General features: G+C 38.5%; 2 protein-coding genes across 2 annotated transcripts; both read left to right on the top strand.

Annotated features, from left to right (window-relative positions):
• Window positions 1-317: 317 nt before the first annotated feature.
• LOC120063728 (homeobox protein Hox-D4a-like) lies at window positions 318-1,762 on the top strand. The gene is made up of 2 exons (XM_039014023.1): window positions 318-871; window positions 1,290-1,762. Exons 1-2 carry the CDS (start codon window positions 463-465, stop codon window positions 1,589-1,591), a joined length of 711 nt encoding a protein of 236 aa, XP_038869951.1. The 5' UTR covers window positions 318-462; the 3' UTR covers window positions 1,592-1,762.
• Window positions 1,763-10,596: 8,834 nt separating this feature from the next.
• Window positions 10,597-12,430, top strand: LOC120063727 (homeobox protein Hox-D3a-like). The gene is made up of 2 exons (XM_039014022.1): window positions 10,597-11,393; window positions 11,578-12,430. Exons 1-2 carry the CDS (start codon window positions 10,934-10,936, stop codon window positions 12,315-12,317), a joined length of 1,200 nt encoding a protein of 399 aa, XP_038869950.1. The 5' UTR covers window positions 10,597-10,933; the 3' UTR covers window positions 12,318-12,430.
• The last annotated feature ends 3,522 nt before the right edge of the window (window positions 12,431-15,952 follow it).

Below are 15,952 nucleotides of genomic sequence, written 5' to 3'. Positions count from 1 at the left end.
GATTTAGTATTGTAGAAGTTGAAGCATGTTAACCATAGTATTGCACAAAACCATCTAAATGTCCGTATATACACAGACGTTGTATTTATTCCATTCAGATGATTTCCCATTGACTGTTAGATGATCATGATTGATATTTAGATATTGACATTAACTATTTAAAATGTTACATATAACATCTCATTTTTCAACATAGGGCTTACATTGTCAATCCTTCATTGAAATTGGTTAAATATTTGGTTTTATTCAACATAATTTAGATGTTTTTGAAGTTAGTGGAAAACGCTGCTATTGGTGTGTATATGTAGGCCCTACCCGTTAATGAAATAGCTTGACCTCCATTGGCCCTATCTGGTCACATGGTTCTCTAACTTTATTCAGTTGACAGCAAATAGGAGGGCTTTATGGTGGTGGAAAAAAGACAACTCGAGAAAAAATTGTATTTTCTACCTTCATAAATTAATGGCCATGAGTTCGTATATGCTGAACTCTAAGTATGTGGACCCACAATTTCCCCCTTGTGAGGAATATTCGCAAAATAGCTATTTACATGAGCAGGGGAGAGACTACTACGGTCCATCGCAGGACCCAGATCTGCAGCATCCAAGAATCTATCCACGGTCAAACTACCCCGAGCAACCTTTCAGTTGTACCACTGTGCATGGTCCCACAGTGCAGCCACGGGGTCATGTGCAGGGGCGAGACAGCCACCCTAGCACTTTTACCGCACAGACCGAACCGTGTACCCCGGTCCAAGTGACTGGATCCCGGACTTGTGAACAGCAACAAAACACAAAGAATCAAAACGGGATACAAGCCAAGCAGCCTGCAGTAGTTTACCCGTGGATGAAGAAAGTCCACGTAACTACGGGTAAGATTCACTTTTCCCTCTCAACGTCGCTTTGGGACAAGTTGAGGTCCAGGATTTTAGCCACTCTAAAATCATTGCGTGAAATTTTTATGGTCTGCTTTGAAGGGGCTGTCAGTTACACCAGCCATAAATGTTTATTGCTCAGGAAATAGGCCGCTGGCTATCTGACGGTCTCAGAGCTCCTTACGTTCACTGGCGTATGACTATGGTACATTTTATTGTGACAATATTTGAATGAAGAGGTTGAAATTAGACCTAATTGGATCAAAGTTTGGTCATAGTTTCGTTCATTTTCATTTCTGGATCGAGTGTTCATTGTTTTGTTTTTAGCTAGAAGTTTGGAGCATCCCGTGAGGGGCTTTTTCTTTTGATTTAACAGGGACTTAATTGGCTCACATTGGTGTTTTGTTTCTCACAGTAAACCCGGATTACACAGGACCTGAACCCAAACGGGCTCGGACAGCTTATACAAGACAGCAGGTTTTGGAACTGGAAAAAGAATTTCATTTTAACAGGTATCTGACCAGGCGGCGTCGCATAGAGATTGCCCATACACTCGTTCTCTCCGAGCGTCAGATCAAAATCTGGTTTCAAAACAGAAGAATGAAATGGAAAAAAGACCACAAACTACCGAACACAAAGGGAAGAGCTGCATCTGCTTCCGGCCAACATTTACCAAGTATCCAGAAGGATAACCAGACTGATGTCACCATTTTCTAAGATGGGAAAACTTTGACCGTTCAATGAACTGTAATATAACATACTATATTATCCAATTGACTTTGCATGGTCTCAAAACATGACATGATTTTGGTCATTGTGATTTAACGTACAATAGTTATAAAATGGCAGTTACAGTCAGAAGGGCCCTCGATGTGTTGGCTCATTGAATTGAGTCCATTTCCAACATTGTAACTGAACTGAGAAGCGTTTCATCACTACATGCTTAACATGCTTGGAAGACCTATTGCAGATCGAACTAAATTTGAGATGTCTTCTGACTTATACTCTTCTCACGTGCACCACAAAAGTCAGAGTAAGGCATGAACATTTATATATTTATTAAAATATTAAATACGTAAAATGATGTGAAGCTTTTGTACACACTTTAATTAGAAATTGTCTTGTGAAGAAATCGAACTATTAAAACAAATAATATTTGATTCATATGATTGCTAAAAAATATTTTAAAAAAGGTAATTGCTGCAAGAGTTGATCTATACATTCTTTTCAGACAAGTGACAATATTTGTTACTTTAATATAGGCTAGCTTAAAGAAACGATTGAACTCGTATTTATGGGCGCTAACTGGTTGAATTTTTTTGTTAACGTTTTTTGAACTTTTATACAATAAAGCTTTTAAAATGGCGTTAAATTCTATTGTGAAACAGGACATTCCAGTGTGCAGCCTCTTCCCAGGGCCCTTATTCGGTTATAAATCTTCTCTGGACATCTTTGTAAACAGTGTACATTTAAAGCGGGTCTCACACATGGCATCTGAAACTCTATCATGACTTTGTCTTGTTCTTTGCATCGAATGTATATTTTATTTAGATGCTTCACTATTTTCTATTTTGATCAAAATCGAACAGAACATTATTAATAGTATATATTCAATGTTAAGCACGTTGAGGGATATAAATACGTGTAATAACCTATGTTTTCCCTATTCTTATTCAACAACCATTTGTAATATAGAGTGTTTAAATTTCATTATGATTATTTATTTAATTAAATATTTGTACATTTTCTTAAAACCCACAACAGTTCTAAACATATTTTGAGCAACGAACGTTTTATTGTATGAAATCTGTTTAAAACTGTTGTGGATTATTAGCAATGATGTCACATGTTCTTATGCAGTGTTGAAATGCAGTATAAAAAATGTAACTCTGGCATTGATTTAAACCAGACCTAACCACACAGGCGTTCATGTCATGTCTCGAGACAGATATTCTTATTATTCCTATCATTGTCCTCGTGACAAAAAAGCGAAGACGGCTTGCATTGCGAAGATGTCTTCCCTCTGAAGATGTCTTCCCTCTGAAGATGTCTTCCCTCTGAAGATGTCTTCACGATGACAAGTTGAAAAGGTATTTCGACTGAAGTTCGACAAACGCTCCAGTGGCAGGTTCACCCAGAGGACAGTGTTTCTATAGCCTATAGACACATTTCAGCCGCGAGGAGTGACCTCTGAACCCTTAACCCGTTGGACCTATAGTCTTCTTCTCTCGCTGGCGCTTTTCGCATGGAGTTTTTCATTAGATATATTTTGTACTTTAGTATTAGAATATGGAACGCTTATATAACCTGGTTAAACATGCCACGTTTTAAAGCCTATATTTATTCTGCCAGATGTAACTGAAATGGTACTGGTTGTATGTCACGCCATGTTAATATGGAATCCTGGCTGACCTTTTTTGTGTATCCGTTTTTTTTGTCTGTATATACATGCAAAACTTTTTAATGGGAAAATAGAGATTGTTCCATGATATGCATTGTGGTGGCACAGAGCACTCACATTTGTCAATATATTTCATGTATCAAGTATTCATGCTTTACAAAATGTCTCTCATTGCCATCAATGCTTGATTTACACAAAGGTTGACACATCTCACCGATTGAGATATTTATTTTGACCCTTATTGTGCTTGTTTGAGAAAAAAAAATATATGGCATTGTTGGATGACAATGTGACTAAGTTCAGTTTTATAGCAAGAATCATCAAATGTCCCCTTAGCCACACCAATGTCAGTCAGTGCCATAGATTTCGGGAATTCGAATGTGGTCCTATCCAAACCAGTCAACGAACTGTTAGCAAAATCGTAGGCTCAGTGTGATTATATTTGTGACCATGCTTGGATTAAAACCTGTATAACTTGAATGGTTGTCTGCTTCTCTCTGTGTGTGTTTCTGTGTGTGTGTGTTTCTCTCTCTCTGTGTGTGTGTGTGTGTTTGTTTCTTTGTGTGTGTGCGTGTGTTTGTGTGAGTGCATGTGTCTTCACATTTGCGCCCGCTCCTTTATAAGCTTCGTGTCACTCTCATCAGGCCATTATACTGATACCTATTCATCTTCCGTTTGCCACTACATAGATGTCAGTGTACAAGCAATGTGCGCATGTCATGTCATAGCAAAAGAAAGAAAACTGCACCAAATGCACCAATCATAAACAACAGTTCTACATGCAAACCATGTTGTTATACGTGTGCATTTTTAAGACTACCATAATGGATTGCTGAATATCACATTCACATGTTTATTTTCCACAGTGGACCTATGAGGCTTGTAAACATGTAAATTGTCTTTCCATATTTCACTGAAATGAACATGGGAATAATGATAAAATGCCTATTATGTAATACAGTTTGAGAAAGCAAGCGTACGTCAGTACCTGCCCTCCCATGTGCAGTGGGCATTGACCTACATGTCTGAAAGCAATAAATGAGAGCCATAGGCAGTGCCATTTTCAATGACTACATCGAATATGGAATACACCATTGCTGCGATCACAATGGCTTTCAAACGGCCATATTTGATTTCCAGCTGGTCGCAGAAACTGTCTTCGCTAAGCGAGACAGCCCCTTAAAATGTATTAAACTGTGCTGTCTGCATTCGAAGATATAATTCGGAGAAATATACCGCTCCTCGCTCTATTTCTGACCACGTGATTGTCTAAATAATTCATGCGGCACATCCCCTAGAAACACGGCGTCGTCATTAATCGCGAGGACTCTATCAGACTTGAAAACTGAAAAGATCCCAAGAAAATAATATCCAAGCGCTCCGATACTCAACGCATCTATAGCCAGCACTTTAACACAGCATCTGAATCAATGGAAGCTTGGTAGGTAAATATTTTAGCTTATTTTTTTTTTGTATTTTTTTTGTAAGATGGTAAATGACCATATCTGTCAGATATTTGATAAATAGCGCCCGTTGATGCGTGTGCCTTGGACAGGCTGAGCTGCATTCTTCAACGCTTTGCTTTTTGGGAAGAAATATACCAAGAGAACCAGGTCAATATTATAAAGTGGCGATGTTTGACAACTAGCATCGTTGTTATGTTTCATAGCAGGCAGAAACAACATTTTAAATATTTTCAGTCGCCTTCTGTGTGAAATGGTTGTATTCACGAATGTGCGGTGCATAATGAAAGCAGCACCGTTGGGATGTTCTATTTGGTTCTTGAGGGCTGTATGTTAGGGCCTCTGTGATTTATAATACTCCTAAAGAGAGCAATTCAGTCATTAGGTTTACGCCAAATTGTCTGTTACAAAAATGTAAACAGAGTGCTAAGTTGAAAAACATTTCAAAGTGGTACAAGTGCAATATGTTAATACAACATCTTACTATATTCTCTGGATAACACTCCATGCGTTATATGTAGGCAATAACACAAATCGGAAACATTGTTGCAAGAATATCTGTCTTTAGATTCAACTGAGATGACGCCACATTGCTAACATTCTTTTTTATTGTTGATGGGGGATAATTCGAAATGTATCTCTGAGAGTAGTAGAAGTTGTGTTTGAGCAGGTGGACAGTTATCTGCCTCGTTGTAAATCATTCTCGGTAATTCCTGAAATGGTGCGAGGCTGTTGGAGGCCCGGGCCACACTGTAAATCTTTCCATTTTATTACCCATGAACATATCCTGCGACGCTAGTAGTCCTCTATCCTTTCCTCAGTACAAGTTACCTCTCGGCCAGCTTCCCCGCTGTCTTTTATAGCTTTTAAATCTCCGTCTTCCAATAGATTTTTGAGCTTACAAATTGTTATTTAAAGATGTTTCTCTATTTACATCGAAAACAGTGTCTGAAAAAGAAAATACTATTGAACACCATGATAGCGGAGCAGACACACAGCAGACAAAAGGGTTTCCAAATTGGTTTATTTCAATACAATTCCAGACGCCTTTTCTCATACATCAATATTGGTTCATGGATTTCATAACATTATAAAAAATCCACATCTTACTTAACCTAGTATCACATTGTAGATATACAATTAAAGTTTATTTATTTTTTAAATTGTGAAAACAATATGGTTATAGTTTCAAGTATACCAATCATGAATCTATGGACAAATCCAAATGTGCAATGTGTATAGGAAATTCACAACCACATTTGAATAGGATTCTCAAAACGACATGTATTAGGGTTAGAGGCTTTTGTAATCAGGTTAACAAATACATTTAATCAAAATGTATAGCTTAATATTATATCTTAAAGATGACTAAATAATCACAATAATATTTCTTGCAAAGGAAAGAAGAAGAAGAAAAATGATCGACAAAAATGAAATGAAATCGCAAAGGAAGTATTTTCAACATGGACACAGGTCAGATAAGGAAATGTAAACGCGTTCCCATTTCAAAATGGGTTTGGGAGCAAAGGCTTGGTTGAAGAAGCGCCCCCAGTCAGAACAATCTGGTAGCTCGATCACGTGAACAAATATGCTTGTATTTTAAGACAGTACCTTTATTTGTCATCATAAAGGTTTCTGAAACACACAAAAACAACAACAACAACAAAAAATCCCAATGTTAGCTTCAAATCTGTGACTGTGTCTGAAAAACCTGTATTTTTCAATAGGAGATTGATTGGCCGAGATTTTTTTTGGGGTGGAATAAGGATACGTTTTTTTTATTGGTAGTTGAATGTGAGTCTTTCCATTCTTTCGGGAATACTGTCTGCATTGGTATATGGAAATGTCTGAAAAACCGCAAGATCAGGTTTAGGACAATATTATCTACAGACAAAGAGTGAAGGATACATTCTAGAGACTGCAGGGAAAGGAATTGAGACTAAGAAGCACGAGCGTGTGATAGATACACTGATTCACAGGTAAGCAATTGCATGACAAAATGCAACCTTTTAACCATGGCTTTACACAACACGAAAGAATAAATATGATTTATTCCATTCAGATGGGATCTTGTCGGCAACTACGCGGGATAGTTTTTCGTCTTATGGTCCTGAGATACGATTTTAAGACAGGTTCACAATTTTGAGAAACCACTTTCGAAGGCTAGTTTGGATGGATGTATTTTGAGAGCCGGTTTTCAGCTGATTTGGCAGTTACATGAAAACTAACCAAAAGAAAAGGAAAAAGAAGCGGAGGCAGTGTTCATTCTGACTTCTAGATTGTTAGATCGTAAATCACATTCATTTGTCTTATCATCACAGGGATGTTAGACATGATTTGTGTGGTTTGTTAACCTGCAAATGTACAAGATAAATACGAAATAATAATGGATTCAATCATTTTCATTTTAAATAAGACCAAAAATATATAAGCCCATTTTGATTTAGATAAAATAAAGGCTATTTAAAACGATGTTAATTGATGTTCTGTACTCATTTTTGCTTAGGCTACTTGATTCCTTTGTGAAGTTATTGGATAACTCTAAAAATATATATGTATTATAGGTCTATGGGAATGAAATATGAATTAGGAATAGGTCTAAACAGGCTATTCCCTTTCATGTTATTGACTGTAATATATTTTCAAGTAATATATGAATGATTTTAACTAATTATTTTTTGACTCTACTGAATTAAAACAAATGTATTCCAAGTAAATATTTGTAAATTAAGAAGCTGCCAATCTAGCGATAAGAATCAAATAAATAACAAGACGAACACATTCAATAATTCAGAGGATTTATCCCAAAATTCGTCTTAAACAATAGCCAAATTAACAAGCTCCTAAAAGCTATAGGCCTTAGCTTTATAAAAAAAATGTTTAAGTAGGAACAATTAACGATTTATATCCTCCTATGTTTCCCAGCCCAGCGATGCGCAAAAAGTTATATAATTTGTTCCTTCCATTTCTAAAGAAATAACATCAACATTTAAGTCAACTTCATATCAAAAGCGCACAATGGACACAAAACTATAGGGATGGAAATGACAGCAGATGTAAGTGCAATTTTCAACGAGGATTCTTGTAGCAGCCCATTGTACATACCAAACTTACCGTAGCAATGCGTTGGCGAGAAACACTGTTGTCTCAAAAGAGGATCGTGTCTGGCCAGAGTAGTAACAATATATCCTAACAATACACTTTCAAATCCACTCGAAACACATCGACTTCAAATGAGAAAATTAGCTCTTATTAGCCGAGAGAAAAGAACCTCGAAGCATGTTCTATTAGGCTAGATAAGTAAACCAGAGTTACATCAAGTAGGCTAGCCTACAGATTAGTTTCTTATTCTGACGTTTATCTCCTACAAATGTGACCATGTGTCCCGTCGTCAGACTGTGTTTCAGCTTTAAAACACCGGTGAAAAGTTCTGTGGTTTTAGGATTTCATTGTGACTTTCTTCAACCCCTTCTGCTCGTTGTTCATTAATCTATGAGTTACTGCTGAACGAGCCAAAGGTCAGTCGAAAGGGCTTATGACTGCTAAATATTTTGGCCAGCTCATCTTTCTATAGAATATTCAGTGTAAGAGTTGTTGTCTCTCCACCACTGCACAAAATGCTCGGTTTAAATGCATTCAAATTAAAATAATAACGTGTTCAAATTCGAATACGTGTGTATTGTACCATTATTTTTTTTTTAAATTTTTCATCGTGTATCCTGTTATAACGATTAGAATAGATACGTGTTCGTAGAAGTGAATTATGGTGCTATATCAGATTATGTTTTCATCAAGAAATCTCACTGTAAACAAAAGCAAATCAGTACAATATAATTTCAACAGAACATCTATATAAATGGAGTAATTTGTGATATGAAATGATTACCCTACAGTAAACCCATTTGTTTTCTTCATATGAAATGAGGGAATTGTGGGACTAAATCAGTAGGACCTATGGACTGTTTTCTCTTCCAGGTCATGGTGGATGGAATGATGAGCACGTGAAGAAAAACACAACACCGATCTGCATAAAATACGGTGAGCAGCATTTATTTAATGAACTCCCATGACATATTACGGGTTTCAAATGAACGCACCAAACAATAATGTCCGTCCATATAGGCCTATATATCACCTTTTTTTTTTACTTCTCAAAAAAATAGTTTTCAATAGGTCCTTTAAAAAAAGAAAAAGTAAAGACGAACCGGTTATCTAGATTGTGAATGGCAAACTTTCAACTCAATACGCATTTTCAGTTTCCCTTGTAATTGTAGGCCTAACGCCTAGCCAACCAGAGTTTAAGACATGCTCTTAATCCTTTATCCATTGAAGAAGGTTCATCATGTTGACATGCCAGAAGGCAGAGAAAGGTCAGATGCCACACAATATCATCGCTTTGTTTAAGCAGAACATATAAGCCTCATTAGGAAACATATTCACCTACACTACTATATAGTTGGTTAGGAAATATAGCTAGGCTACCCACTGGGCACACATAGGATGAATCAACGTATTTCCACATCATGTCAATTAAATTACGTTGAAATCAATGTGAAATAGACGTTGAATTGACCACTGCGTGGCCAGTGGGCACATCATTCAGAATTAACATTTAAAAATCAAAACAGAATTATACCGGTCATCCCATCACCTCCTCAATGCGAATTTCAAACAGGAATATGTTCACCTTTGCGTCAACGGTGATGGTCTACTTTAGAAACAAAATGATTCCCTTTTCTGCGGTTTAAAACGTGCGTTTGCGAGTGCGTAGTTTCAGCAATGTAGAATGATTGTAGGGGCTCGATTTATACAAACGGCCTCTCTTTAGCTTGCCGTCCTCCCCACGCTTTGAGTTTTACACTTCTGTGGGTGGCAAGTCTTGGTGAGTGTTTTCCTTTTCAGTCCTCTCTAAGGCGTTTACGACCATTACATTTGCACTTATACCTTTTGCTTCGGTCCACCATGACAGGTGCATTGATATGCACGGCGCGGACATTCGGTCTGCTTACTGTATTAATTCGTCTCCATTCATGCCTTGGCCATTCAGTGTGTTACTTATTTCAAGCATACAATGTGAAATTGTTTCCAAAAGTAGCAAGAAAATATTGGATAGAATACAATATGTGGGCATCCTAGTTTAGGCTCTGGTCGATGATTGCTAACTATACAATAAATACAGGCTTACTGATTACAGAGTACGTCAGGATGCCTGAATTTAAAAGCGTTTGTCATAGGCTACTTCATAGGCTACACGCACATCATTAGCATTTAGGGAAGTCACCCATTCCGACCACCCGGATATGTTGGTGAGAAAACAGGGAGAGATGATGGCACTTATTTTAGGACACATACATCGTGATAATATTTTCTAAAATAATTTAATGGTTTAATAATTGCTATTTGAATAAAGTTACCTTTAAAGTGGCATTAAAAAAAGAAAAATCATATTAGTGTGACATTTTGGACTTAAGTTAACAACAAATATACAAAACATTTGAACGAGATTTAAAAATGTAATTTTGAAATAAATGATGAATTATACATTGAGAGCAGTTCTGGAACATGTTTGTCTGTTAAACAATAAGAGCTGGCGGTGGTTTGTGGGGTATTGTGATTAGGAACAGAAAGGGATATTGTGTGAGTCACCATGCTGATTCAGCTCCTTTTCTCAAGTAATTCAAGAAGAAAATCTTTTGATCTTTTGGCACAAGTTAAACTTTAACTAGTTTGTGCCAAACATGCCAAATGGATTGAAAGTGAGAGGTTGAGAGGGCCTATTGATGATTTGATAGTTTAGGAAAGTAAAGTTTGGAGAGTGAAGAAATACATATTACAAAACTGCATTTTCGTAGTATTTATTTTCATAAAAGAGCACGTGTATTTGTTTGTAATATTCCACGGAGTTATATTGAAACAAATGCTGGAAAAATACCAGACTTCAGGAATATTAAGAACATGATCAATAGGTTATTGATGAAATGTTATTTTTCAACTCAGAATATAGTGTATACTCAATCATGATTGTGTATTGATTTACTACACGTTCAATTCATATTGCCTGCACAATGAGCATAACAACGGTTCTCTTTCTAGGTCAAAGAATACTGAGGCGGTGGGAAACTCCAATCACGTGATAGAAGAACACCCATACCATTGGATAGGGCTGCATTGGCCTTCTTGTTTTGAATCGTCACAATGCAGAAAGCTACTTTCTACGATAATTCTGGAGTCTTTGGAAGCTACTCTTACGCCAAATCCGAGTCGTATAGTTATGGCCCCAGTCACCAGCCCTACTCCACTTCTAACCTTGAGAGTGATTATCAGGGTCCAGTTTGTCCAATACAAACCCCAACTGTACGGCCACCAACTCATAAAGACAATACCATGAATGGCAACAACACGAGATCCAGTAGCAGCCAAGGAAACAGCCAACAGCCGAGTATTGGTGAACAGCCGCATGCACCTCCACTGTCGGCCTCTTCGCCTAACTCCAGCAACACTTCATCTCAGAAGAAGAAATCTCCCTCAAACAATGATTCTAATACTGCCACCCCAGTCACTAACAAACAAATATTCCCATGGATGAAGGAGACGCGATCGAACGCCAAACCGAAAAGCAACAGCAGCAACAACAACAATTGCGCAACCGCAGAAGGTACAGTATGTGTGTGTGTGTGTGTGTTTAAAGCATGATTCGTCTGGACATGGTGGTGCGTTTGCGTGCGTAAAAGGACGATTGTTCTACTGTACGCATTGGTCATTTTAGGCAGCTGAGGGGGCCTATGGTAAATCATTCATAATACACAAAGAGACTTATGGTGTTTACAATGTATTTTTAGGTGAGTCCTGCGATGAAAAAAGCCCACCTGGTCCAGCCTCCAAACGGGTCCGAACTGCTTACACCAGTGCACAACTTGTAGAACTTGAGAAGGAGTTCCATTTCAACCGGTACCTGTGTCGTCCCCGAAGAGTGGAGATGGCTAATTTATTGAATCTCACTGAGCGCCAAATAAAGATCTGGTTTCAAAACAGAAGGATGAAATACAAAAAGGATCAGAAGGCTAAGGGGATAATGCACTCTCCCATCGGACACTCCCCGGACAGAAGCCCTCCATTAAGTGGCCCAAATCACATCGGATATTCTGTCAATATAAACTGTATCAGCTATGACGCGCCGTCGCCCCCTTCATTCTCCAAACCCCAGCAAAACATGTACGGCTTGGCAGCTTACACGGCACCATTAGGTGGCTGTATACCGCAACAGAAAAGGTATCCGGGCTCTGAATACGAGCACCACAGCATGCAAGGCAATGGTGGCTTTGCCAACGCTAATTTGCAAGGCAGTCCGGTGTACGTTGGGGGGAATTTCGTTGATTCCATGCCAGCCTCGGGTCCCATGTTCAACCTCGGCCATCTCCCCCATCCCTCATCCGCCAGCGTGGACTACAGCTGTGCCGCTCAGATTCCAGGCAACCACCACCATGGACCCTGTGACCCCCATCCCACATATACAGACCTCAGCTCTCACCACGCGTCTCAGGGAAGGATTCAGGAAGCGCCTAAACTAACGCATTTGTAAAATGTGAGGATTTTGTCTGTGTGCCCAAATTCTGTTAGGCTCTTTTATTATCTCAGTAGTCTCAAGTCATTTATATGATTACACTAAAAGTGAGCCATGTATTACCCAGTGTTATTATTGATATTACTATTAATGCTATTGTGTAATAATTCCTTTCTACGAATAGCTCTGGTCCATTTTTCTTGTCTGTTGAGGATGCGCAGGAGAGACCGTTTGTCTGTTGAGGATGCGCAGGAGAGACCGTTTGTCTGTTGAGGATGCGCAGGAGAGACCGTTTGTCTGTTGAGGATGCGCAGGAGAGACCGTTTGTCTGTTGAGGATGCGCAGGAGAGACCGTTTGTCTGTTGAGGATGCGCAGGAGAGACCGTTTGTCTGTTGAGGATGCGCAGGAGAGACCGTTTGTCTGTTGAGGATGCGCAGGAGAGACCGTTTGTCTGTTGAGGATGCGCAGGAGAGACCGTTTGACTGTTGAGGATGCGCAGGAGAGACCGTTTGTCTGTTGAGGATGCGCAGGAAAGACCGTTTGTCTGTTGAGGATGCGCAGGAGAGACCGTTTGTCTGTTGTTCGTTTTCTGAAGTGCAATGCGCAGTATGGGGACTGAAAACGTCATTAACATTACTTGAAGGTAAGTCCTGTAGATCTGACAGTAGTTACCCATCTTTATAGGGATGGTTTTTTATTAAAAAAATAAACTCTAAGGTGTCTGTTTGCTATATTTGAACCGTCTTATTTATTTTTCCAAGATTGTATTGCATTTATCTAATTTTCTGTATGTATTATTTAAGTTTTTTGTATCACACATTATTTATAATTTACATGTATGACTATTTATATGGACATCTAGAATTTATGCAACATCGTTGGACAGACTTTGACATCATGGCCCTTCAATAGTTACACGGGTTTTTGGTGAATGCTTGTTTTAAAATATTGCTTCAACGGCTGGTGGTCTTTGGTTGTTGTAGAAGGAACTCCTACGTGTAAATCTGGGAATATTGGGGAATTTTTCACGTGTCTCTATGAAAAACAAAGTTAGGCTACATGTAGCCTATCGAAATACCGAATATTACAGAAATGAATCACACCAGTATGCCATTTGTTGTCATTGCCAATTTTCATATCACGTCATTGTCATTTCATCAGTTGGACTGTCCATGCATACATTTATGAAATGCTAATGATATGAAAATGTTATATTTTAATGTGTTTAACATTTTGTAAATAAAGTGCTTAAATTTACACAGTGGGTTAAAAAGCACCGTTATTTTCCATACATTTAACACACGTAGAAAAATGTGAAAAATGTGAAAACAGTGAGAAAATGATTATGCCTTAGCAGCAGGTTGGGACTAAGTATGAAATTGCCTCGTCGCCATTTTGAAGTAATGTCAAATAGAAAGAAGGCTTACAGCCTAAACAAAGAAATGGCATGTCTCAATTCACGCATGCCCAGTTGAGCGTGCACTGTACAAACATTGCCTAAAGGCAAGCAGATCAAAGACACATATAGAAAATAATGTATTTTTTCAAAGCATACATATGAGGTAGAGATTGAAATTGAATCGAAAGAGAAACCAGAGACCTAGGAAGTCTCTTCTTGGTGCTGAAGAAATTCAAATGTTCCATGACTATTAGAACTGAAGCCAAATTGCGCAGGCAGAGCATTTTCGTCACAATGTATGCTGAACTACATTTTTGTCAGGGAGGTCTAATTAATTAGATTTTTCAAATTATTTTCTGTTAGCAAAATGTGGGCTATATTTAATTTATTATCACATTCTATTGTGAAGCAGATCCCACATTCAACGTAACTAAGGATTTGCATTTAACAAAATATGTTAACCTATTATAACTGGTAATGTTCCTTTAAAGTTAAAAATATATATATACTTTATTTTGGGCAAATTGCACAAATACATATAGGCCTAATATTGTACAATATTATTTTCAACATTAGTGAGTGACAAAAGGTTGACGCAGACAGAGGTAGTGTTTAGCTATAGCCACATCGTATCCTTTCTTCCTCCTGAGAGACATTTCAAAGCTCATTAATCAAAAACTCGTTGCTTTTAGACTCCGCACTGATTTCCCCTCCTTGTGAACAAAGCATTTGCATTCCAAATTCTAGAAACACATTTCAAACTGAGAGGCCACACTTTGGTAGATGTCCAAAGAGCACATTGAGCCCTGGCTTAAAGAATATCCACACATGAGAGAGAGAGAGAGAGAGACAAGAGTGTGCTGAGGCAATGAATCTGAGCCACCGAAGGAAGGTACCATTACAGGCGTCGAGAGAAAGTAAGTGTGTCTGAAAATGTGTTCAGTGCATTCAGTTCATCAGCTATGAAAAGAGATAAAGCCTGATTCAAACGTCTGAATGAAATCAAACCAAAGTAATTTGCGAAAGCTGTTTATAGCACACGATTACCAATAATTGGCCTCTTTCTAAAATTATAAAATAGAATCTTAGCCTTTATTTGCCTTCGATTTCTTAGTGTACATCAGAGGCACTGAAGGCTGTCCCCCCATCTTGTTCGACGCACAGTGGATGGCGGCCATTTTAACCCTCGGGGGTTGGCCTTTCATCTTTCATCTATACATTTTCTCCCTCCAGATAATGATTATGTTGATACCTTGATATAATGGACTGTGTGTACAACTCGCAACCAACGCTGGAGCTATTATATTGGTTAAAACCCTGAAGCAACCCATCCAATCCAAAGGAAGCAAATTCAAGAGGAAATTAATTATTAAACTGACATGTATGTTTGTTCCTTGCATAAAGGATAGGACACCTGATTCTTTCAGCAATATGTTCGTTTTGAATGTGACATGGACACAAACAAAAGGTGAATCTTGATTGACCAAGTGCCTTCACGTTAACAGGTTTATGGCCTGGGATGGTTTGCCCACGTTGCTATTTATTTGGTCAACAACAGTTTTGACACCCAGGGATGCACTTTTCTCTATTATCGGATGACAGAAACGGTATACTATCCAGGAGGCCTTAGAGTCCTAGGCTGTCAGAATAGTGGCTATCTGAGTTGCCCGGTATCACCTATATACACTACATGACCAAAAGTATGTGGACCCCCGTCATTTCAGTCCTGTATTGGCATTTACAGGGCAGTCTTGTGCATGCTTTGTGGTCACTAGTTCAGAAAATTTGTGTGTGTGGAATTCAGCATGTATTCAAACAATATAAATGAATTGTGAGCATCTGATAATGTGTAGTTTGTTTTGAGCCAGAAATACTAGATAACCTGATTAGTCTAACTTGTTAGATTTTTTAAAGATATTATCTAACTTTTACTGCCTGCGTGTATGCCTCATACTGCCTGCATGTATGCCTGATACTGCCTGCTTGATACTGCCTGCCTGTATGCCCGATACTGCCTGCCTGTATGCCTGATACTGCCTGCCTGTATGCCTGATACTGCCTGCCTGTATGCCTGATACTGCCTGCTTGATACTGCCTGCCTGTATGCCTGATACTGCCTGCTTGATACTGCCTGCCTGTATGCCTGATACTGCCTGCCTGTATGCCTGATACTGCTGGTATGCCTGATACTGCCTGCCTGTATGCCTGATACTGCCTGCCTGTATGCCTGATACTGCCTGCTTGATACTGCCT

The sequence above is a fragment of the Salvelinus namaycush genome, chromosome 19 (assembly GCF_016432855.1).
Source record: "Salvelinus namaycush isolate Seneca chromosome 19, SaNama_1.0, whole genome shotgun sequence".
NCBI classification, from domain to species: Eukaryota; Metazoa; Chordata; class Actinopteri; order Salmoniformes; family Salmonidae; genus Salvelinus; species Salvelinus namaycush.
Note: the sequence above shows the minus strand (reverse complement) of the source record. Positions and strands in the feature narration are given on the sequence as shown.

Excerpts from the sequence above, each read along its gene's own strand:
- LOC120063728 (XM_039014023.1), top strand. The coding sequence starts at position 463 with ATGGCCATGAGTTCGTATATGCTGAACTCTAAGTATGTGGACCCACAA. Across the intron at positions 872-1,289 it reads GAAAGTCCACGTAACTACGG|TAAACCCGGATTACACAGGA; the intron begins GTAAGATTCACT and ends TGTTTCTCACAG.
- LOC120063727 (XM_039014022.1), top strand. The coding sequence starts at position 10,934 with ATGCAGAAAGCTACTTTCTACGATAATTCTGGAGTCTTTGGAAGCTAC. Across the intron at positions 11,394-11,577 it reads CAATTGCGCAACCGCAGAAG|GTGAGTCCTGCGATGAAAAA; the intron begins GTACAGTATGTG and ends ATGTATTTTTAG.